Source organism: Aspergillus brunneoviolaceus, assembly GCF_003184695.1.
Source record: "Aspergillus brunneoviolaceus CBS 621.78 unplaced genomic scaffold BO95scaffold_53, whole genome shotgun sequence".
NCBI classification, from domain to species: Eukaryota; Fungi; Ascomycota; class Eurotiomycetes; order Eurotiales; family Aspergillaceae; genus Aspergillus; species Aspergillus brunneoviolaceus.
Genome location: NW_020290783.1, coordinates 41,578 through 63,624, shown reverse-complemented (window position 1 = coordinate 63,624; position 22,047 = coordinate 41,578). Strand labels below are relative to the sequence as shown.

General features: G+C 56.1%; 8 protein-coding genes across 8 annotated transcripts; 4 read left to right on the top strand and 4 right to left on the bottom strand.

The window, feature by feature from the left end:
• Nucleotides 1–228: 228 nt before the first annotated feature.
• On the top strand, nucleotides 229–1,779 carry BO95DRAFT_418506 (putative MFS transporter; the record flags this gene model as incomplete). Its single annotated transcript, XM_025584462.1, has 5 exons — nucleotides 229–1,027; nucleotides 1,086–1,278; nucleotides 1,337–1,409; nucleotides 1,475–1,529; nucleotides 1,610–1,779. The coding sequence occupies 5 exons, from the start codon at nucleotides 229–231 to the stop codon at nucleotides 1,777–1,779; spliced, it is 1,290 nt and encodes a 429-aa protein (XP_025439971.1).
• Nucleotides 1,780–3,547: 1,768 nt separating this feature from the next.
• BO95DRAFT_501611 (uncharacterized protein) lies at nucleotides 3,548–9,932 on the top strand (the record flags this gene model as incomplete). The annotated part of the gene is made up of 4 exons (XM_025591012.1): nucleotides 3,548–4,003; nucleotides 4,062–4,271; nucleotides 4,467–4,738; nucleotides 4,788–9,932. 4 exons carry the CDS (start codon nucleotides 3,548–3,550, stop codon nucleotides 9,871–9,873), a joined length of 6,024 nt encoding a protein of 2,007 aa, XP_025439970.1. The 3' UTR covers nucleotides 9,874–9,932.
• A 179-nt stretch (nucleotides 9,933–10,111) lies between these two features.
• BO95DRAFT_445054 (peroxiredoxin-like family protein) lies at nucleotides 10,112–10,954 on the bottom strand. Its single transcript, XM_025587046.1, has 2 exons — nucleotides 10,675–10,954; nucleotides 10,112–10,619 (listed from the first exon to the last, which is right to left on the bottom strand). The coding sequence occupies exons 1-2, from the start codon at nucleotides 10,930–10,932 to the stop codon at nucleotides 10,152–10,154; spliced, it is 726 nt and encodes a 241-aa protein (XP_025439969.1). The 5' UTR covers nucleotides 10,933–10,954; the 3' UTR covers nucleotides 10,112–10,151.
• Nucleotides 10,955–12,017: 1,063 nt separating this feature from the next.
• BO95DRAFT_368300 (uncharacterized protein) lies at nucleotides 12,018–12,791 on the top strand (the record flags this gene model as incomplete). The annotated part of the gene is made up of 2 exons (XM_025582821.1): nucleotides 12,018–12,517; nucleotides 12,581–12,791. Coding segments are annotated over 2 exons (711 nt in total), but the record flags the coding sequence as incomplete, so codon positions are not given.
• Nucleotides 12,792–14,209: 1,418 nt separating this feature from the next.
• Nucleotides 14,210–15,633, top strand: BO95DRAFT_418497 (uncharacterized protein; the record flags this gene model as incomplete). The annotated part of the gene is made up of 4 exons (XM_025584461.1): nucleotides 14,210–14,428; nucleotides 14,476–14,848; nucleotides 14,920–15,037; nucleotides 15,107–15,633. The coding sequence occupies 4 exons, from the start codon at nucleotides 14,210–14,212 to the stop codon at nucleotides 15,591–15,593; spliced, it is 1,197 nt and encodes a 398-aa protein (XP_025439967.1). The 3' UTR covers nucleotides 15,594–15,633.
• Nucleotides 15,634–15,858: 225 nt separating this feature from the next.
• Nucleotides 15,859–17,950, bottom strand: BO95DRAFT_418493 (ferric reductase family protein; the record flags this gene model as incomplete). Its single annotated transcript, XM_025584460.1, has 4 exons — nucleotides 17,230–17,950; nucleotides 17,123–17,181; nucleotides 16,875–17,060; nucleotides 15,859–16,815 (listed from the first exon to the last, which is right to left on the bottom strand). The coding sequence occupies exons 1-4, from the start codon at nucleotides 17,819–17,821 to the stop codon at nucleotides 15,859–15,861; spliced, it is 1,794 nt and encodes a 597-aa protein (XP_025439966.1). The 5' UTR covers nucleotides 17,822–17,950.
• Nucleotides 17,951–18,387: 437 nt separating this feature from the next.
• On the bottom strand, nucleotides 18,388–19,847 carry BO95DRAFT_418491 (uncharacterized protein). The gene has a single exon (XM_025584459.1). It carries the CDS (start codon nucleotides 19,767–19,769, stop codon nucleotides 18,453–18,455), a length of 1,317 nt encoding a protein of 438 aa, XP_025439965.1. The 5' UTR covers nucleotides 19,770–19,847; the 3' UTR covers nucleotides 18,388–18,452.
• A 595-nt stretch (nucleotides 19,848–20,442) lies between these two features.
• BO95DRAFT_445051 (acyltransferase family protein) lies at nucleotides 20,443–22,034 on the bottom strand. Its single transcript, XM_025587045.1, has one exon. It carries the CDS (start codon nucleotides 21,949–21,951, stop codon nucleotides 20,473–20,475), a length of 1,479 nt encoding a protein of 492 aa, XP_025439964.1. The 5' UTR covers nucleotides 21,952–22,034; the 3' UTR covers nucleotides 20,443–20,472.
• Between the last annotated feature and the right edge of the window lie 13 nt (nucleotides 22,035–22,047).

Genomic DNA, 22,047 nt, shown 5'->3' with positions numbered 1-22,047 from the left:
AGCTTCGTCAAGAGATCGGACTGACTGGACAGTGACTGCTGCGTGAATTGCCAGATCTGGAAATGTAACCAACTGCCCCCGCATCCCCAAGTCATCCATAGATAGTTGCTTAATTACAGTACAATCCATGGTCTACCAACATTTCAAGAATGCTTCATCTCTCAATCTTCCCACTCCTTGCCTCCTAACCTACCAACCAGCATAATGCGACCGCAACCAGACCAGGAAATGATCGATCTCTCGCAAGAGCAGCCGGCATCAGTCGAGCCTCCCGAGCCAAGCATTGCCGACAAACGATGGCTGTATGCCCAAATCCTCAGTGCCGGCTTCTCTTTCTTTGTCGCCGGGGTCAATGATGGGAGTTTGGGCTCATTGGTCCCCTATGTGATCCGCTCCTACCATGTGAGCACCAACCTTGTCGTCGTGGTCTACGTATCAACCTTCGCAGGATGGCTGTTAGCCGCCGTGACCAACAGCGCCCTCTGTCAATATCTCGGCCTCGGAGCTATCCTGGCCCTGGGCGCGGCCCTTCAAGTGCTCTCCCACGCCCTTCGAGCCTGGCTGCCCCCGTTTTCGCTTTATGTCGTCACCTTCTTTCTCGCCAGTCTAGGTCAAGCGTACAATGACACTCACGCCAATACCTATGTTGCCTCCGTCAATGCCGCCCATCGTTGGTTGGGGTTTATCCATGCCATGTACATGGCAGGGTGCTTGGTCGGTCCGTTGGTGGCCACGGCTGTGGCATTGGTGGGAACAACAACGCAGTGGAATCTGTTTTATCTGGCGCCTCTGGGCCTGGGGGTTCTTAATTTAGCATTTGTGCTGACGGCGTTTCACAACCAGCTCGCAATCAAGTCTGCTACTTCCGACCCTTCACCGGAGGGATCGCGAGATGATCCACATGCCCACTCCCACTCCAAGAGTCACCGTGCGCTAGTCGAGATCAAGAATACTCTGCGCGTGCCCACGGTCTGGCTTGCCAGTCTGTATTTCTTCTTTTTTCTTGGAGCGGCCATTACTGCTGGAGGTTTGTCATCTCTGCACTGGGTCTGTTTACTAGTGAGTCAGGGACTTATGCGAATCAGGCTGGATGGTTGAATATCTCGTCAACGTGCGGCACGGCAATCTGGATGCGATGGGATATGTCCCCACTGGGTTCTATGGAGGCGCTTTCCTGGGCAGGTTGCTTTTGGCTGAGCCCACCTTCCGACTCGGAGAACGGCGGATGATCTTTCTCTATGCCGTAATATGTGTGGGACTGCAGTTAGTCTTCTGGCTGTGGGTGTCCCTTCGATTCTCCTGGATACGAGGTCTACTGCTAATGCATCACGTGCAGGGTGCCGAGTATCATTGTCGAGGCGGTCGCAATCTGCGTTCTAGGATTCTTTTCTGGACCATTCTTTGCCGCTGTAAGTACTGACATGCTAAGATGTTTCTGTGAGGGACAGCTCGCCGATGCTGACATATTGAGCAGGGTATATCGGTCGCCTCGAAGATATTTCCGCCAGATGTTCGGAGTTCAGCAATTGGTGTGTATATTTCCCGCAGACCGTTCTCCTTCCGTTGCTTGGCTTCTCAACTACAAAGCTATTGACTAACTTTCTGCCAGCATTTGTATTTGTGTTTGGCCAGATCGGAGGTTCTTTGTTTCCCGTCTTGACCGGAATCCTTTCAGCCCGCACAGGAGTTAAAGTCCTGCAGCCTATGCTCGTGGGCCTACTCTGTGCTACGGCGATTAGCTGGCTCCTCTTGCCTAAGCTGCCGAAGCCACGCGATTAGACACCAGATTCCCACAGTTTTCTTTTGCAGGAGTCGGCAGATGATGATCATCAAGTATTTTGGGGGGTCAATGACATATATTGCGAGGATGAGTGTATCAACGTGACCGCACACATTCTAAAATAGTAGCATCCATTCTGCAAGACCACATCAATCCAAACATATTCAGAGGAGCAATTCCCCGGTCTCACCATCTAAATGGTTTTGGACCTCCCATACCTTCCTCTGTTCTGGTCACTGGGTGAAGGTGGCGGACCGAGAGTCACGTGCCTCGCCTGAACGGGCCCGGTCGACAAGCTCGACGCAGATTGGGCCATGACCTGGTGCCATCAACAAGCTGTGAGTGGACTCCACGGAATTCTTGTGATCCTTTTTTCACTTCTGTTTCTGCATCGATGATTACATCCGTATCCACTGAGGGATCCAGAATGGTCCTCGCGGGTCCCCACGAGCCCCCATATCCGCATTCGACATGTCTATTTTTGTTTGTCTGTGACGCCGATCGGGGAGAAAAGAAGTGGGTACCGCGTATGCTTTGTTGCTGGGACAGTGTTGGTCATTTACCCAGATGCTGACCACGTCAGTCGGAAGAAATTCTACATCAACGGCTGTGTCATTCAATCCTGACAATCTTGAATTGCTTGAAGGACTTGTGGCGGAGCAGTGCTTAACTGAGCCAGACACCCACGATGCCAGAGGTGATATATTTTGCGAGGTTTTCCATGCGGCAACCACCCTCTCCCTGCGTAGACAACTCATGAACTACTTGTCAAGGACCTGGACTGGAGCACACCATGCTCATACATTAACGGTGATCTGGGGAAATCCTGTTGTGGGCTGCCATGGCATGGAGGAGGGGTTTGCCGCATGCGGATGTCCCCACAACCCTAACTCAATCGCCTTCCGCCGCCCACCGATTCGACTACCTGATGCTCCATTGTTATGACGTGAGGTTCCAACTTTTGCTCTGACAACACAATATTATGACTGTTATGAAAGTGATATTGGGGTTAATGCCATTGAAAGACTGGAATTCCCTTCTCAGAAACGAAAGAAGCCCCAAGCAGACGCGAAGGATGTGCGCTGTCGGCAGCGGGCATTGGAAGAGGTCATCCTGTGGAAGAAATGCTCTATGAGATAGTGTTTTCCACAGCACCGTGCGAAGTTCAATTCAATCCCTGACAGTAAGATACTGCTCAACCATGTTTTGGGTGAGCTCAACGCAAACTCAACAAGCTGCCGGCGCTCCACACCCCAGGGTATCTTCTTGAGTGGAAGTTTCACAAGAAACACCCAACGTGGTTCCTCAAAAGTGATGTCAAGACTGACTTGGTGTAAAATCCAGAGCTATCTACCAACCACTCGCTATGCTCGGGGCTTATGGACAAAGTGGATCAATTCATGAATGTTGCGATTTGTCAATATTCTGAAAGTTTTGGGTCTTCCAGCATTGGCCGGAGAATTCAGCCTAATGTCGTGCATCTCATTCTGACGTCTTACAAGTGTCCAAAGAGGAACCCAGCAAGTAGGTCGAAACTTGAAATACAGGGCAAAGGTGCAGCACTCTGCTCATCGAGAAATATATCTTCGAAGCATCTTGAAATTAACACCTTATTCCATGTTTTCTTGTCACTTGTCCCTGCTTCGCTCAACATCTATGCAAATTGGTCTAAAGTTTACTCCATCACCTGAAACTCCATTCTTCTGATGAGAATCAATACCCTGCATTAACAATCCTGCCGGCGAGCAACCACGTGTAGAACCGACCATGGCTACCTCGTTCCAACCTAACGTCCATTACACCTTCGGCTCCCCTCTGTCCACCACTGCGCTCTTCGGGACTCGACGAGCGTCGGATATCCTGGAGCAAGAGGGATACACAACCACATACCAAACTTCCACCTCGAGGCGGGGGTCGCGGGTCTTGAGTGGCGGGGGAAGCTCCACGCTGGCGGATGTTGTCAGCTCACTGACTCGTCGCAGCAGCGACGCTATGATCTCGTCGAGCATCACAGATGCGGATTACGCGACACTCCTCGAATGGATTCGAGCGGAGCGAATGCGCAAGCTCCCTGCCGAGGGGAGCAGCTATGACAAGGCGCTTGTCTGGGCGGCTTTGTTTGTAGAAAGACTGCATTCATTTGACACGGCTCTGGAGCAATTTGCCGGGGATAGTCACATGGCCGCCCAGCTTGCCTATGTACACTGTGCGAGTTTACTCGAGGTATGCATGCCTAACCCAGCCACATAGCCATGCCGAATGCTAAGCTGTCTGGTGTAAGCTGGCGGAGAACAATGCCCCTGCGTTGATGGATCTGTTCGGATTCTTCTACCGCTCCTCCATGGGCCTGGGCAACTTGCTGGATCGCACAGAACTCTTCTCCGTATCCCAGGAGATCAAGGACCAACTCATTCTGGCCCTGGCCGACCTCGTCACCCTTGTTGTTGGCGTAGCCAGACACTTCCACCGGTCTTTGAATTCTTCTGACTCAGTCTCGATTGACATCTACAGCACTTTTCCGGGTCCGATTGACAGCTTCAAGGCTCGCTGCGAACATGTCTCCGAGTCGATGTGGCGTCACCAGCTGATCCGGGAGGGTTTGAACGGGGACAAAGGTGAGCGCAATTGCTTTTAAAATCCTCCTATCCGGAACAGTGGCTAATGCTCTCGTGCAACAGTCACCGAGATCCGAGCCCTCAAGGATTGGCTGCAGCCTGAGGACCCCGTGCTAGTCAACGTGGCGGAGACAACCGCACACTTTGCCCAGGAGCGTGAGGAGTCCACCTGCCTGTGGATGACCCCGTACTTGACACGATTCCTCAAAAGCAACCGCAAAACCCTGGCGGTGCATGGTAAACCGGGCTCAGGCAAAACCATTTTGGCGACCGTGATCAACGACCATTTGCAACACCCTGTCGGAGGTACTCATTACAAATCGATCTTTGTCCCGATCAGTAAGTCACACTTCCCAGCACCAAAGAACCTTACTCACAGCCATGATAGGCAGTCGTATCCCAGCCAACACCACCCCTCGTGCAGTCGCCAAGATGATCCTGTCACAGCTCTTCGACAAGCGCATTGGCAATGTGCGACTCTACCAGACTCTGTCGGATGCGTACACACGCAGTCAGTCGACACTGGAAGAGGACGCGTACGACGATCTACTGTGGGCTGCGGTGGGGAACGCACTGAAGAGCAGTCTCCAGGGTGCCAAGGAACTCGTTCTGGTGGTTGACGGAATGGATGAGGCCAGCTGCGGAGAGACCCTGATGCACAAGCGACTGACCGAGGCTGCGGCCCCCGCGGATAGAGTCAAGTTGGTTGTTTTGGGCGCCCAGCAGCCGCTCTCTACGTCTTCGCAGAGCACTGTGCATGTCTCGCCGGAGCTTGTCTTCGACGACATCACCGCTGTCGTACGGAAGATCTTGCAGCATACTCGTGCTTTCACATCCTTGCCTGAGGAAGAGCAAGAGATCAACGTCACGCGGATTGCTGAAGCGTCCAGTGGTTCATTCCTCTGGGCCAAACTGGCCGCCAAACGCATTCGCGAGGAGGGCTCGTCCAACGCGCAAGCTCTGACCAGAGCTATTGAAAGTGTGGCCAACACCGGCAAGACACTCACCGACCTGGTCTCGCATAACCTGCATGCGAAGCTGAGCGAAGATGCATTGAAGGTGTTGGCTTGGCTCTCCACTGCGGCTCGTCCCATGACGCAGAAGGAACTGTCGGCGCTGGGCTCCATCCACGTCGAAAATTCCACCGTCACCGACAAGCATCTTGACATCCAGCAGCTCCTCAGGCCGGTGGCATCGCTTGTCTTTATCCAGAGTCATCTGGTCTACCTGCGCCACGGACAGATCCGTACCGCGATCTTGGACGTGCTGGCGAAAGATAAACTGTTGCCGACGGTTAAAAACAGGAACAGCGATCTTGCACAGAGACTGCTATCATACACCAAGGAGGCCGTCACCAGCGAGCACGAGCCCTCGCTAGATCCAGTGGACGAGAATACCACCCAGAATCTGCTGGCCAAATATCCTCTACTCGACTTCGCCCTGCGCTACTGGCTGACGCATGTCAAAATCGCGTTTGGCTGCACCACCGACCAGGAGATCACCACTGCAGCCAAAGAGCTGCGCAGTGCGCTTCCGACTTCGCCCACAGTGCCATTGCTTGAGATGACCGTTTGGGACAATAAATCCACCCCGTCGTTGCGGCTGTTGCACGGCATTCAAACCCGACTGTATCGGCAGGCATTGAGCCCTACTCACCCCACGACCCTGCAGACTATCCTGTGTCAGGCTCTCTTCTACCGACGTATCCACAACACCCTTCCAGCCCATATTAGCAAGATCTTCTATGATGCTGCGAAGATGAGCCAAACCGTGCTTTCGCCCCGACACCTGATCACCATGCAGATGACCAAGTTCTACCTGGAAGTGACTGCCGACGAGATTGCCGATTCCAAGACCGAGATCATGGTGAAACGCACCGAGATGCTGCAGCTTCTGGTTGAATGCTACAAGATCCATTATGGAGGGTCAAGCAGCATGGTGACTTCCACTCTGACCCAGCTGTCGGAACATTTCATCTCGATGGGAGACGAGGCTCGAGCTAAGGAGATCACAGCCTCGCTGCAGGGGCCGACCACGGACCGCGCGTCGCAACCCACGGGCTCGCGACCGACGGACGACTCGCTCTTGCTCCACCTCCACGGTCGCAAAGATGCGATGGAGACGCGGACGACTTTCTCTCTGGACGAACTGGAGCTGGACGATGTGATCACCCGCGCCTTCGACTTCAACTCTCTGCAGGCCAAGGCCGAGCGGTTCGTGGCCGAGAAAGACCTAAAGGCCGCCGAGCGGACGTATATTGAGCTTTGGCAGCAAACCAGCAAGGAATATCGTCTCAGCCATTCGTCTGACTGGGAGCTCAAGAACATGGATGCCGTGCTGGGTTATGCCAAGTTCCTCAAGTCCCAACACCGGGAGAACGAGGCCGCTTCAATCCTGTCCGGCTTCTGGGAGGGGTATAGTCAAAGCACGTCGAGCTCTGAGGCAGTGGCCTCCAAGTTCCTCGAGGTGGCCAAGGTAATGAAGTCTGTGGGACTTTCCGTGCTGGCACTCAGCGTATTTAAACACTGCGCTCAGAGTACCAACAGTCAGAGCGGTGTCCATCAGGAGGTGCAGCAGCATATCAATACCACTTCACGGGAGGTGATGAAGATGGCGACCTCGACTAGCTCGACCATCACCGAATCGAGTCTCAAGGAGATGGTCTTCAACACGTCTAGCACTGACCAGGTCTCCGTCACTGCCACAAACACTCTGTTGGAGCTGTATCTGTCGCAGCATCGATGGCAGGATGCTACCAAGGCTATCAAGCAGGTCCTTCGGACCATGTGGCCTGCCTTCTTTGCACCTTCGGTGGACGAAGTGGTTCTTCCCTCGAGCAACCTGGAGTACTGCATCGAGCTTGCAGAACGGCTGGCAAATTGCTATCGCTCCCGACGCCGATCAGGAAAGGAGGAGGACGTCCGACTGCGTCTGTATCAGGCCGTCCGCCGCGATCGACCGGCGGGCGACAAGCTGCGGGGCCGTGTCACAACTGCCATTCTCCGTCTGTACGAGCGCATGTCGCAAAGTGATAAGCTGATCACCGTCCACCAGGATATCCTGAGCGACTCCATTAAACGATACGGAGCGGAACACCCGACCGTCGTCAAGCAGCTATGGAAGCTGGCAGAGCTGACTCGTCCTCGTCCTATCGCGGTGGACTACTATCGTCAGATCGTGCATGTTCTCAACAAGGACTCGGAAACCTGCCATCCTGATGCCTTTGAGCCTTTGCTGATCGTTGTGACTGAGCTCCTGAACCAGGCACGCTACGCGGACGCCTTGAAGCCCTGCCGCGTACTGTTCAATACGGTGCAGAAACCCAAGACCAGCCCCAAGCTGCAAGAACCGAGTTTCGTCCAGACGCTTTATGAGCGATACATTCACTGTTTGCGCATGGTCCACAGCGACACCACACTCATTCACGACGTGACGGTGCAGTACCGCAAAGCCTGCATCAGCCTCTTTGGCACCGCGGCCTCGATCACCATCCAGGCCACCAAGACTCTGGCTAATATCTGCCTGGAGTCTAAGCGGTACGAGGCAGAAGCAGTCGAGCTGTTTGAAGAGTTGCTACACAGCAAGTTCGACGAAGTCGACATCGACCGTGACGATATCCGTGCGACACTAGACTCGATTTACGAAGAACAGAACATCCTCGTCAACGTGTCGAAGACGGAGTCCATGAGCGCCGAGCAAGTGAAGAGGGTGATCTCTATTCGCACGCAGCGTCTGGCCTCTCTTCGCTCCACCCACGGATGGGCCCATGAAGAGGCTCTATCGCACCTGAGCGAGATTGTGGCTCTGTACTCGAAACAGAGCGATACCCAGGCTGCCGTAACACTTCTGCGCAACGCCACAGCCCAGGTCCTCGCCACCGAGTCGTCGTCCATCCAGCTGAGCGCTGCTGCCAAGACCATTGCCACCGGCTACATCACAGCCGGTCAGATAGACCGAGCGAGAGACATATCCCAAGAACTATACCGGCAGATTGTGGCCAAGGACACCACCAACGTCGGGGCTGTGGGATTCGACCTGACCTCCAGCCAGCGGCAGAGCCTGTCCTTCTTGGCCGAGCTGGAGTACAGCCTGCGCCAGCGCGAGGACTCGTCGCTCACCCTTAATGATATCTACTCGGCGCTGACCACCGAGTACATGTATTTCGAGCAGTTCCGCACTGAGATCGGCTCGAAGAACAGCAGTGTCATGACCGTCACCTCGTCTGCCTCGCGCCTGTATGGCTTCTTGTCCGCCAAGGGTCGTCAAGCTGACGCTGCGCGACTCGTCGAGCAGTTCACCAACTACTTCCTTGCCACGGAGGGGTCGACCGTCCAGGCGAACCCCAGTCAAGCGAAGGTCTTTATCGCCACCCTTCTCGAGTACTTCCACTCGCACACCTCGCAGCACTTCATCCGCTCCGTGGCGATCGCCAGCCACGACCGGGTGACCCAGCTGCTGGCCACGGCGGACTACAGCGCAGCGTGCGGCCTGGCTCTCACAGCCTTCAAGTACATCCGGGCGCATCAGGGCTACACCTCCCTCTCGGTACTCAAGATCGTCTTCAAGCTCGGACTGGTGATCGCCGGTCGAGACGTCGAGGCGCGGCCCGCCGCCTCGTCCCGCAAGGAGATGCTAGGCGTGTCCGCGACCATCCTGCAGGAGACGCTGGGCTACCTCAAGCAGCAGAAGGTCGACCTGACGCAGCTGGACCTGGTGCACCTCAACAACCTGATCTGCGTGCTGGACGAGCAGCACGACTACCACACCCTGGCCTGGATCCTGACCTCGCTCTGGAACAACCGCGACACCAACCACATCGCCACCTCGCAGCCCCAGTCCGCCTACACCCTCGCCCTGGGCCGCATGCTCGTCATCACCCGCTATCTGATCGGGGATTATTCCGCTGCCATGCGCCTAGGCGAGGACATCGTCTACAACTGCGCCCGCGTCCATGGCCCGCGCCACCCCAGCACCGTCGAGATGACCGTCCTCCTCTCGCAGATGTACACCAGCGTCGCGCAGGGGTACCAGTCCCAGAAGGACCGGCGCGAGCTGGCCTACCGGTACTACAAGAAGGCGGCCTCGTTGCATGAGAATGCGCTGCGGGTGTTTATTGATCCGAGTTCTGTCTCCGCGACCGAGATGGCAGACAGCATGAGCAGCAGCGAGTCGGGGTCCGGCGCGACCAGCCCTGGAGGCATTGTGGAGGACGAGGGTAAACATGTTCGACAGCATCTGCATCTGCTGAAGCTGGCGGTGGAGCGACTAGGGGACTGGCCCAAGGAGTACGCTGAGTACGAGCGTCTGAATGCGGACTTGTTCCGCACCTTCGCCAAGGATCTGAAGGATGTGGAGGGCGTCGAGAAGTGGAATTTGAAGCGGTTTGGCTCGGGTCGCGCTGAGGCGAGCGATGACTTGATCGCGACGGGAATTAATCAAATAGTGGGGAGCCATGAGAGGCTTGCTATTGCTGTTTGAGAATCCTTGGGGGGTGAGAAAAGTGTTTTGGTATCTGTTCACATATTGATAAATGGTCGCGTATGATTGTCGACAATAGGTGTTTTGCGGGTAATGCAATTTGTTGTGAAAATTACCTAGTTATTACTTGCACGACAGTGACGTAGACATTCGATTCCGAGTAGGTTCAGAAATGAGCAGGAAGTGTGATGCCATCAGGTGGCAATCGGAGATACACATTGCGTCCATCTCGCAGCAAGCCCCAAGCCCAAAACCCTCACCACTACAACCAACTCAACTCACCCCTGCCGCTCCAAGATCTTGGCTAGGGCTGCCACCTCAGTGTGGTCCCGAGTATTCTGCATGCGATGACACCACACCACGCGTCTCTCTTCGCCTCCCTCGGGACTTGCCTCGTACAGGAACTCGCCGCCATTCTGGCGCGAATCGCCTCCCTTCAACGCCAAACCACTGGGAAGCTGCTTCAGCGTCTTCCAGAACGACTCGGCCACAATCTGCTTCATGCTCTTCTGTATATACTCGGGCTTCTCGCCGAGAGCTAGCGAAGAGGCCAGCCCCAGTTGTTTGTAGAGCTTGCGGGAGGGGTCCGCATAGATGGGAAACTGACAGCCTGTCTCTTTTGCGTAGATGTCGATCAGACCCGGGTCCCCGCATCCCACCACTACCACAGAGGCAGAAGTGCTTAGTTGGGATAGAAGCTCTGGGGTGAATGTCTTGGAGAGGACCTCGATGTATTCCTTGCAGCTCTGCGGGTTGGGTTAGCATCCGCTGCGTTAGAAGCTGGGGGAAAGCAAGACACACTCCACAGAAGAAATGGCGGATGAAGACGACGAGAGTGCGGGGGGCAGCTTCTGCACAGCTGTAGAGGGATGAGTATTGGTGTGGTTGTCCTTCACGATCGAGGACGGTGTAAGTGGCGACTTCGGCTTGGATCTCCGCGGAGGGGGGCTCGTCGCCGGCTAACTTGGCAGATTCATTGTCTGTGGTAGGAGCAGGGGTGCTGGCATCGGAGGCCATGGAATTCTTGGGGAGCTCGGACTCGTCGACAATGTCTGCCATGCTGTCTGTTTGATGTGGAATGTGGATGGATGGGTGCGTATTGCATGTCGAGTTGTTCGACCTGTGGTAGACAAAGAACAGTCATCTGACCTACCCCACCCCCACTTGCATACTTGCATAAGGCCGTCCGGTCATGTCATGTGTGACTCTGAATCTTAGCTCAAGTTAATGGGATTTTGCCTGGTCAACGCTAGATGCATCTGTGTAGTGTTAAGAAGTGGAAGGAAAGATCCAGGTTTGTCGTGATTCACATCTTCATGCCTCAACACCAGGGTGCCCGCCATATGCAAAGTCTTGGTCAAGGTGCTGTAGTATACCTGGACTTATATATCCTTACCACTTGCCACTCCCACCGGTATAAACAACAAGCATCACCCCGCTATGCTGGCTTGTTGGTCGTCCACAGCATTCGCAGCAGATGATCTTTAGCATGTCTCCTGTCTGCTCCATTATTCCGAAAGCTTGGCGAATTCTTGTCGGTGTGCCAAGAGAATCTGCCCAGAAAATTCACCCGAGACATTTCCCCCAACTTAACTCTTACTAGTACTTGTCGTGAGGACTTGCCCTCGCTTGTCCTCAGTATATATATTGGAAAAGCTGACCGGTATGTGTTCTCTCACAACCTCGAGTGACCTTGAAGGTGCATCTCTCAATTCAAGGAGCACCCACTATCCCGCACCGTAGCGAAACCGTCGTATGAACGGAAGATCTAGACCCCGGCCATAAGGCAAGAAAAGGTCCAGCAAAAGTATATCTGAGACAATCTCGTGTTTTCAGCATGGGATGCTGCCAAAAACGTGGATGGGAGGCTTGTTTCAGAGTGTGGGCCAATGCTTAATCTGAAACCCGAGCAAATTATGGTGCTGCCCCTTCAAAAAAGCCCTCGTGTCCGCTTCCTCTATAAAGCCATCCAGCTCCGTGTCTCCTGAAGTGGATGATGCGATTCTACTTTCTCTTCTCATCCCTGTGGTAATCTCATTCCTTTCATTGAAGGCACTGGTGGCCTCGACCGTTCTTTACATACTTTCTTCTTCATCCTATCAATACTCCAATACATTCTTTATCACATCCGCTTCAACTTCAAAATGCAAGTCCTTAGCACTCTCGCGCTCCTGCCCGCCTTGGCACTGGGCGCCGTCCTGCCTGCTGCTCTTCAGAGCGGCACCAAGGTGGCCAAACGCGACTCGTGGGGAGGCAGCGTGTCGCTTGGTCCCACCAAGTCCGACATCATCAATGCGGTGACCACCCTCATCCCCGGCACGGCCCCTGCCACCCAGAACGGCGAGCTCTTCCTCTGGCCTGGTATGAGCAACGGCACTGGAGATCTCATCCAGACCACCATGGAGAGCTGGCCCAGCAACGCCTGGTGCGGTGCCACTACGGGCCAATGGTGTGTGCGCGCCAGTATCTTCGGTTCCTTCGGCCAGCTCGATGGCACTGGCTCCGCTGTCAGCGGTGACGACCACGTTCGCATCGAGTACAACCTGCTTTCCGACGATAACACCTGGGTGCAGACGGTCACCAATGCCTTGACTGGTGCCGCGCTGTCGAACTACTCCTACGCGTCGGGTCCTTACATGACGGGGTGAGTTGCCTCCTTTCAATCTTTCTAGAGCCAGTGCTCCCGGATGCTGATTTTGCTGCACAGTTATGGAACAGGCACCGAGTGCGACTCCGACTGCACGGGCACGGTGGCTGCTCAGGTGTACCTCAACACCACCATCACCCTCCGTGAGGCCGATACCACCTTTGGCGACACTATCGCGACTGGCGCCGGCGCCACCTACACCGGCCTAAGCTCGAGCGAGGGTGGTAAGGTCTGGACTATTGCGACCATCAACATCCCCGCCATGGGATCGGAGACGGCCGTCGCCTCATCCACCTCTGCCGCCACGGCCCACTCGACCCCCGTCGAGACTGCTGTCGCCGTTGTGGACGAGTCCAACACCGTTGCCATGTCTGTCGCAACTTCTGATGCCTCTGCCTCTGCCTCTGCCGCTTTCGGCGATGACGCGAATGCTGCTCCCTCCGCCTCGCCCTCTGGACAGCGCTCCGGCCATGGGCTCGGTGGTGTCCCCAAGCCCAGTGAGAGTGTAGGCGCTGCTCCTTCCGGTGCCTTTGGTCAGGACTTCGGCTCTGATTCTCGTCCTTCCGGTGCTGCTCCTTCCGGTGCTGCGCCTTCCGGACAGCACACCAAGCACCACGGCCACGAGGGCCATCACACCAAGCACCATGGTCACCAGGGCTCCGGCCATGGCCGCGGCGGACACTCGAAAACCGCTTCTCAGCCGGCTGCCGCGCCTGCTGCCACGTCTGCTGGCGCTGCTCCATCGGGCTTTGTCTCCAACCAGAGCGGAAAGAGCCCCAAGGCTGAATCCGGCAAGCAGGGAAACTTCTAAGCGCAGTATTGACCGACACTCAGGGTGGTGATCGAGAGTAGTCAAGCAGCTATGTATATGTACCTCAAATATAGTCAATATTCTTTCGCCCCAAACATGGGTTTCACGGACCATACCCCGTAGCTTATTCTAGCGACCCGTCCCTTAGATTCATGAGTAACCACGCGGAAGTAATAGTCAGCCGTTATAAGATCAAGTCACAGACGGCATTCCAGGCTAGCTATGAAACAGTTCTCAAGCACCACGACCACGCCCCTAAAGCCGCGGGACAAGGCTGGCACGGACCAGAGCTGCTTTTGCGCTTGTCTTCACCGGTCCTGGCACTGTCCCGCGATGGAAATAAAAATAGGGGCACAGAGGCACATCCTAGAGCTTGGTTGACTGACTCGAGCTCATCGGCCCGTCGTCAACTCTGAGACACATTCGTCAGCCTGACACTGGAGTCAATCAGAATGCTTAGCACACTTCAATCGAGTGATTGGACCAGCGGGTGGGTTCGAACAGCGGCGGTGTTTCAGATAAGGATTGTCTCGGCCGATGCCCGAACTTCACTCACTCATCAGGCTTGGCAGGTGGTCCTTAGTCTTCTTGCGGTCAAGGATCTGCGGCTTAGGAGCGAGCAGGTAGCTTGAGTGACTTTCGTTGTCTATGTGTGGCTCCAGGGGGGCTGTCAACCTTGACTGTCTGTCCCTATATCTGGAGTTTGTCCCGCCCTGCCCTAAATTAAGTCTAATGTCCGACCCGTGAAGGGAGTCGGACCCCATGATCAGTTGATTTAACTCAAGCCATGGCCAGATTGCTGGCCCTCCTACTGGGTCTATTCTCTCGCGAGCTGATCGTGCGGAGAGATAAGATGAGCACCGACACAGTTTGTAATTATGCTGTACGGCCACGACCAGGATAGCCATGCGGGCCACAACCATACCCTCGGTGCTGGGGCAAAGAAGATGCCCTCCGGGACGGATTACGGGCCGGAGCTGCTGATCAGTGTGTGGACGATGATGGCCTTTTCGATCCTCGTTGTCGCCTCCCGTACGGCAAGTAACTACAAGTTCGGGAACCTGCAACTCAGTGATGCGATTATACTGCTGGCTCTGGTACGCTATTGTCCGCCACCTTCTCAGTTTGTCACTAATGAAGCCAGGCTTTACTCTTGGTTGCAGCAGTGCTGTTCAACCTCGCGGTCAACCACGGGTACGGCAACACCACCAGCTCCCCCGGTCACCACAGTGTGGTCGCAGGCTTCCGGTACTCGACCATCGGCTACGCGATTGTCATTCTCGCCGCGACCGCCGGTCGTCTCGCCATGATCATGTACATGATGGCGTTGCTGGCGGCACGGACGTGGGACCGCATGGTCCTGTGGACTCTCGTGCCCCTGCAGGTGGTTGTCAATGTGGTCAGTGTGGTTTTGTTATTCGCACAATGCTCGCGTGTCGTGGAGGTGTTTCAGCCTGGCGCTCAGAAACATTGCATGTCGCTGGATGTTCAGATCGATTATGGATATTTTCAGGGTGGTGAGTTCGTCCCCTTCCATCCAGCACTTCACCAACAAAGGAACCCGCGACTAACCCCCATGGGAGGGTAGCATTCAACTCTGCTAGCGACCTCTTTCTCGCCCTCTTCCCCATCTACATTTTCTGGCGGTTCAACTGGACGCTGCGGGTCAAACTGGTGCTCATCTCCCTGCTTAGCCTGGGGGTCGTGTAAGCCCTACCTCACCTCCTACCTCTGCCTCCAAGCCCTTTATCTCAGAGACTAACCCAAGTCTCAAGAGCAATGGCTGCCTCCCTCATCAAGACCCTGGAATATCCCACGATTCTCAAATCGACCAACCCGCGCATCAACCGCGTCCCCCTCCTCCGCTGGATGTTCATCGAGGCCGGCATCGTCCTCATCACCGCCTCCGTTCCGTGCATCCGGCCCCTCGTCCTCCACTGGATACGGAAGTACATCCGGAAGAAACAGGCGCAACATCACCAGATGGATGGGGGACCCACTCCCAATCAATCCACTGAGAACTTTGCGGCGGACTGGAAGGCCCGGTGGATCATGCCGTACGTGCGGCAGCAGGGGCACGGGCAGGCGTCGTGCTCGTCGGAGGAGCACGAGCGGCAAATTCTGGCGAACATCACGACGCAGATCTTCGCGGGGGATCGCGAGTTTCTGGATCGGCATGTGGGGGGGATTGTGAGGAAGGTTGAGGTGGTCGTGGTTGCGGATGAGATTCCGTTGACGACCACGAGACATAGCGGAGTGTAATCATGGTCGTGTGCATGTTGTACAGGAGGTTAAATGGTTGCTGTCGCTGTACTACTGTAGATGTATGATATGCACGAGAATGATGGCCAACATGAGGCAATTGATTATGCTAGCGAATGCGGACTAGTCTCGCTGCCTGACTGACACCACTTTGCTAAGGCCACAATAGCTCCCCCGGTCGGGAACAACACCACCACCACCACCACCACCACAACAACAACAACAACAACAACAACCTCATCATCTCAACCACCACCACCACCACTTACCAAGTAAAGCTCTCCTCGATATAATCCACCACCGTCCCTCTCTCCAGCACCGCCCGACACGCCCTCCGCACCTCATCGCTCAACCCCCCATTCCCACAACACATCACCCCCATCGCCCCGACCTGGCCCGCCGCCTCCATCCCCACCACCGTCTGCATGTCCGGCCGCCCAGCGAACATCTCCACTGTCGCGCTGGGGCTCTTGATCTCCCTGGGGCTCCGCGGCCGTGTCACGAACACCTTCACCCGCAGCACCGCCCTCCGGTCCTCCATCGCCAGCACCTCCGTCATCCACGGTCGGATCCACTCCAGATGCTCGGGGGACTGCACCACCCACACAAGCGTGATCCGTCGGGCGGAGACAGTGCCGGATGTGTAGCCTTTCAGAAGGTGCGGGATGAAGGGGAGACAGTGGGTGATGCCTACTCCGCCGGCGATCAGCAGGACGGTGCCGTAGGAGTCGAGCGTGTGCAGGTTGCCGTATGGACCTTCTACCAGGGCGGATAGTCGGAGGGGAGGGGTGGTCTGCGGCTCGAGGAAGGAGGGGCTTGTTGCCATGGGGTCGTCGCTGTAGGACAAGGTGTTGCGGTGGGAGTGTTGGTGGGTGAGGGCTGTCTTGAATAATGTGTCGGTGAAGCCCGTGCGGCGTCGGATCAGCAGGGAGATGCTTTGCGATGTTGTATCTTGGGAGAGGTGATCGCTCGAGGCCTTCTCGGTGAGTGATCTTGCTGCTGCGCTTGTGTCTCCTGCCCAGGCTACGGAGAAAGGGTGCGAGGTCCAGCCTCCGACAGAAGGGACACAAAGGAAGAGATACTGGCCTGGCGAGAAACGCCACGGTCGCGCCACGTGTAGGGTGATCCGCATTGTGTCGCCGGGGAGAACCTCGACGTAGGCCGTGGTGCGAGTCCCACTTCGGAAGTTCCGGTGCAAAAGGATCAGGAAGCGGGCTAGACGCTGCATTACAGGGTCACGGGGTTAGCCTGGGGACATAGATCTGGCTGTGGGATCCCGACCTCGCATGCCCAGAAGGCGATCGCTGCGTAGAGGTAGAACTTGCACGAGTAGCGGTAGACGTGATGCCACACAAATCCCAGCGCAATGCAGGCCAGTGCAATGTGGAGGTGCAGGAAGGTCTCGTAGAAGGCGTGCCGGATCGGCGAGGGCGACTGGACGAGGATGATGAGGAGGGCCACCATGCACTGGAGGTGGAGGTCAATCACCATCGTATCAAAGCGAGATGATTGGCATCCGTTGCACTCACCATCAGCCCATTGAACATGAAGGGCTTGCTAAGCGTTGCGAGCATCCCCTTCCATCCATCTGCTGTATATCAGACATCAATCCACCACACCGAAGAAGGAGCCATACAATCCTGCACCTTGGGCACCCCCCACGCCACCACATGCGCCAACGCCTCTAGCACGACAATTCGCCCCAGCCACCGATGCAGGAGGTTCCAGGTGTCGAACGAGACCCGCAGCAGCGCGACCAGCGGGTTGTTGCGCCCTGCCATGATGAACAACGGAAACAAATTTGCCGTCGCCATATATCCGGTCCGATTGCGGATCTGCATTGCAACGGTGGTCTCCTTCAAGCCAAAGGGGATGGTAATGGTGCAAAGAATCACGTTCAGGGCGACAACGAAGGTAAGCAGCAGGGCGTGGAACCGACTGGGCAGTGTGCCCATATTGACCGCACGAGAAAGCTGCATTTCTCGGTTGTGCCGATTGCGCCAGAGGGGGGCGTAGAGGACATGCCGCTTGAGCCATGAGAGTCGCGGGTCAGCGACCCGATGGAACTTCTGGGATGGGTCGGTGAAAGTCGCCAGTCGCCGGAGATGGGCAGTGAGCTGCTGCGTGGTCTGCCAGATGAAGATGATTGCAATCAAGGATGCAAATGTCCACAGGGAGACGTAGCAGAGCTCGTCGTTGAGGAACGCGTACCACATGCTGTCCGCCATGACGGCCGAACGTACAAAAGAAAGACAAGAGCCTGCTTGGGGCTGGCTGAGAAGAACGAGATCAGGGTTGCGGTCCAGCCACAGCCCTTGAAAAACAAGAATGGCCCCGAGAAGAGGATCAAAAGGATGGAGAAGCGGTCAAAGGAGTGAATGAGAACGAAAGATGCTTGCCGCAGAGACAGGAGATCGGAGCTCAGGGCAGAGATAAAGGTGCGGTCGGGGTCGCTAATGTATGGCCTTTTCACCGTACATTCCCTCTGAATCATGCTGCCTGTCGCAAGCGCCCACTGGGAAGTTCATCACACTCTTCTCGAGTTCACAGTGGAGCTGTCATCTTTTGGAAACCGCCCTATCTCCAGCAATGGCTGCAAATGCCTCCGTTCCATTGGGCGTTAACCGCCCAGCAACGAGTGGGTCACCACCAGGCTTGTTTCAGGGATATGACAGCCCCATCAACCAGGACGTAGGGCTGAAGGCCAGCCACGACTCACAGGCTTCGAAAGGCTTAGTTGGCGGTGCGAGGATGAGTCAGGACTGATGCAGTGGTCCAGTAATTAATCTATTCGCCCCTGGAGAGCATATCGTTGTCTCATATCATACAGAACAGAACAGCACAGCACAGCACAGCACCTCAACCGAAGCAATACCCCAGTCCATCGAGCAGATCCCTCGCAACCACATCTATGCCTCCCGAATGGGAATCCTCCCGCCCAAAGCCCAAGAACACCGCATCGTCGATGTATCCATGGTAGCGCTGGCCCGCCTGTTTCCAGCTGATGGAGGTCACATACAACATCTCCGACTGCTGTTGGTCCTCCTCGACCCCCACACTCGCGGACAACCTCCCGTGGATCCAGAGTGGCTTGGTGGAAACCCCAAACATCTCGAACGGCGCACGCTGGCGGAACAACATGACGTAGGGCTCATACACACTGTGGAAGGCCACGTACTTCTTGTGCTGGAAGATCATGAAAACAAACGTGTTATCCTCGCTAGGCTGGCAGCTGGGATCTGCGCGTTCGCACAGCGTGATCGCCAGGGAGTTCGTCGCCTGGTGGATGGACTCGTGGTCCGGGTCTGTGAGGAGGGGCAAGTGCCTCTGCAGGCAGGGCTCATCGATGGGGGCGGCATTGGCTGCCAGATCGGAACCGACGGAGCCATCGGCGATACTCAGCAGCTGCGAGAAGGCCCGCGTGGGCGCCACATCGTAATGCACGTATGCCGTCCCGTGCATGTCCCAGAACAGGAACCAGTTCTTCTCGATCGCAGAGTACCCCGGAAGGAGGGGTCGCTGGAGCTCGACCGGGTGTCGATACGTTGGGGTCTGAATCAGCTCCTCGCCCGGCCAGTCAACCAGCACGCGGAAGTCCAACGCCCACTGTCCAAAACACGTATGCTGCGAGTTCGACCCATACACCGCATACGGTCGGTCGGGCCCGTAGAAGATCCGCGCATCGTGCGGCCCCAGGCTCACCGAGAGAAATTCCAGCTCGCCATTGCAGCGCGTCTCGTCAGTGGCGGTCGCAGCGATGGGAAGGATGAGAGGCTGGTCAACGCAGCGTAGCGTGCGACCTTGGTCCTGGAAGGCTGCGGTACAGACCAGCTCGGCACTCCAGACGGAGAGGGGCTCGGTCTGCGAGCGATTGCGCGCGAGTTGCGCGGTGATGATCCATTTGTCTTGCAGTACGGGATGGGGGATGATGCTGGGGTTGAAGCCATCTCGTTCACCAAAGTCAACGTGGAAATATTTCTGGTTGGGGGTCGATGCGGAAAAGACTTGGTGATGAGTGTCTGAAAGATGCGAAAGGTCGATATTATTGTGCTGAGTGGTTTCCTCCAGGCCAGTGGCTGATGGGGCTGCGACCCCCCTGTACAGGTAGTAGAAGGTGAGGAGCAGTCCCATGAGGAGCCCGGCAAGGGGCACCAGGCGCATTAGCCGGGCAGACATTGCTTGCTGAACTTGGGCTGGACTTGTCCGACCTGAGCAAAGAAGAATGGGAAGAATAGGAGGGAAAACCAGACAGCCCAGCTTGAGCAAGGGAGGGGGGGAGGGGGAGGGGAGGAGTGGTCTGGCTCGTGTGGGAGTGAGATAAATTAGGGTTGCAGCCAGAAGGAATGAAGGCAGAGGGGCATTCAACAAGTAGTGGGAGGCCTGAGCTGCAACTTTTCCCCCTTTAGGCTTGGGCGGCCCGGCCCTGAATGGGATTCAATCACTCACTCACTCAATTCAACAAATCATTGCATGAATTAATCTGACGGCGGAGCTCTTCCCCGCTTTTCAACTCGGGCTTCATGCGAAGTGATCAGCACGCCGTCTACGCCGTCTACGCCGTCGATAGTCGAGCATGTGAAATTACCTACTCCGTAGGTGATTGCCAGGGTCCGGGGAAAGAAGAAGTAAGACCGAGAGGATTCCCCCCACTCCTCACTACGCATCAGTCTTCTCTCCTCCTGTCATTTTCTTCCCCTCTCCGGTTGCTTGCTGGACTATCGGTGATAGCGCCATTCCTGGCCCGCGGTTGGTCTCCGATTCCGGAAATGAGCCTACAAACTAGCACGCAACCCAAGAAGCAAAACCACGCACTAAGATTCCTGTCTGGCTATCGATCGCTGCTTGCTACTCTAGACTAACACTTAGACTAAGACTAAGACTAGGCGTCATTTCCCAGCGTTCGTCGGTACAGCCACTGCGCTACTCGCACGCTCGGCTCGTCAATCCAGCGGGTGACTATCTCTGCCAACCACAGTGTCACCGGCAGCAGGATCAGCTGCGGTGCAAGGAAGCTCACCTCCAACCCCAGGGGCCCGACGCGCGGCAACGGCAGTCGGTTAATCCAGCCAGGGCAGTTCGATGCATGTGAATCGCGCGCCCATCCGACCGCGGCGTACAGCCGATCCCCCAGCACCCACAGCACGGGGCCATGGACGAGGTAGAAGGCAAACGACACCCGTCCGAGGTACTGATTGAAGGGGGTCTCGAAGAATCGCTTCAACCACGGCATGCGTGGCAGCGAGGCAACCAGAAAGGTCGCTGCCCAGAAGAGGTAGAACCACTTGTAGTCGAAGACCGCCTGAGGCTTCAACAGAGACAGGTAGTACCACCCGGGGGACTCGCGGAGGATCTGCACCTCGAAGCTCCGCGAGGGGACTCCCCCAAGATACATGCTGATCGCGAGCAGAACAGGAAAGATCCCCTCGCGGTACGGCTCCAGCATGACGAAGCAGTCGGGCAGCTGGTCCCGCGCCGCGAGCTGATCCAGATCGCACAGGAGCATGCCCGACATGAACAATGCTCCGAACCAGCCATCTGCAATGTAAAGAAAATAGAAGACCAGGCCGGCCTCGCAGGCTAACCGCATGGATCGGCGACAGCGGGAGAAGGCCAACAGCGCCGTGTAGACGATGATCGATCCGCGGAATTCCACCGGGATGGACCACGAGTGGAAATTGTAGGTGAACCACGGCTCACCTCCGCCCCGGAAGATGAAGCTGAAGTTCTTGAACTCGGCGTACCAGTTCCAGAGCTCGGCGCCATAGCTGCCTTGCAGTTCGGGCACCGTCTTCACGCGGAAGACGTGCAGGAAAGTCATGTAAATGAAGGTCGTGGCAATAACGGGCAGGAAGAGGCGCAACCAGCGACGGAACAAAGCTGACGCGAGATTGTCGCTCAGCGCGACACGCTCCCCTGCGTTGATCAACGCCAGCGGTTTCGCCGACAGAACATAGCCAGAGAGCACGAAGAAGACGCTGACTGCGAAATGTCCGCCCGAGAAAAAGTTGCGAATCCCCGGGAAGGCGACCAGGTAGCGCTGGTTCTCATATCCGTACGCGTTCTCGAAGATGCGCTCCGCTCCAATCCCGTCGTGGGCCCAAAGTTCATGATGGCCCCAGTACACCAGTAGAGCGGCAAATCCGCGCAGACCGTCTAGATAGGCTGTTCGTCGAGGTCGAGGAGCAGAGGTCGGCAATTTTTCATGATCCGGGCCATGGTCTGATCGGGATAGAAATTCCGGACACAGCCTCTCCATCCAGCGAGACTTAGGGATGGGCGGCGGTTCCAGTAGGGAAGACTTCCACTCGCCGTCTTCCAAGGACTTTTCGTGCATTGGAGAAAGTAAGAGCGCTGGCATGATGGCCAGAATAGCTTCTGAGGTCGTCGAGCTGGCTGCGATGCAGTGGTCTGGTGGTGCGGTGCGATATATGAGGGCTTCCCGTCACCCCCGCCG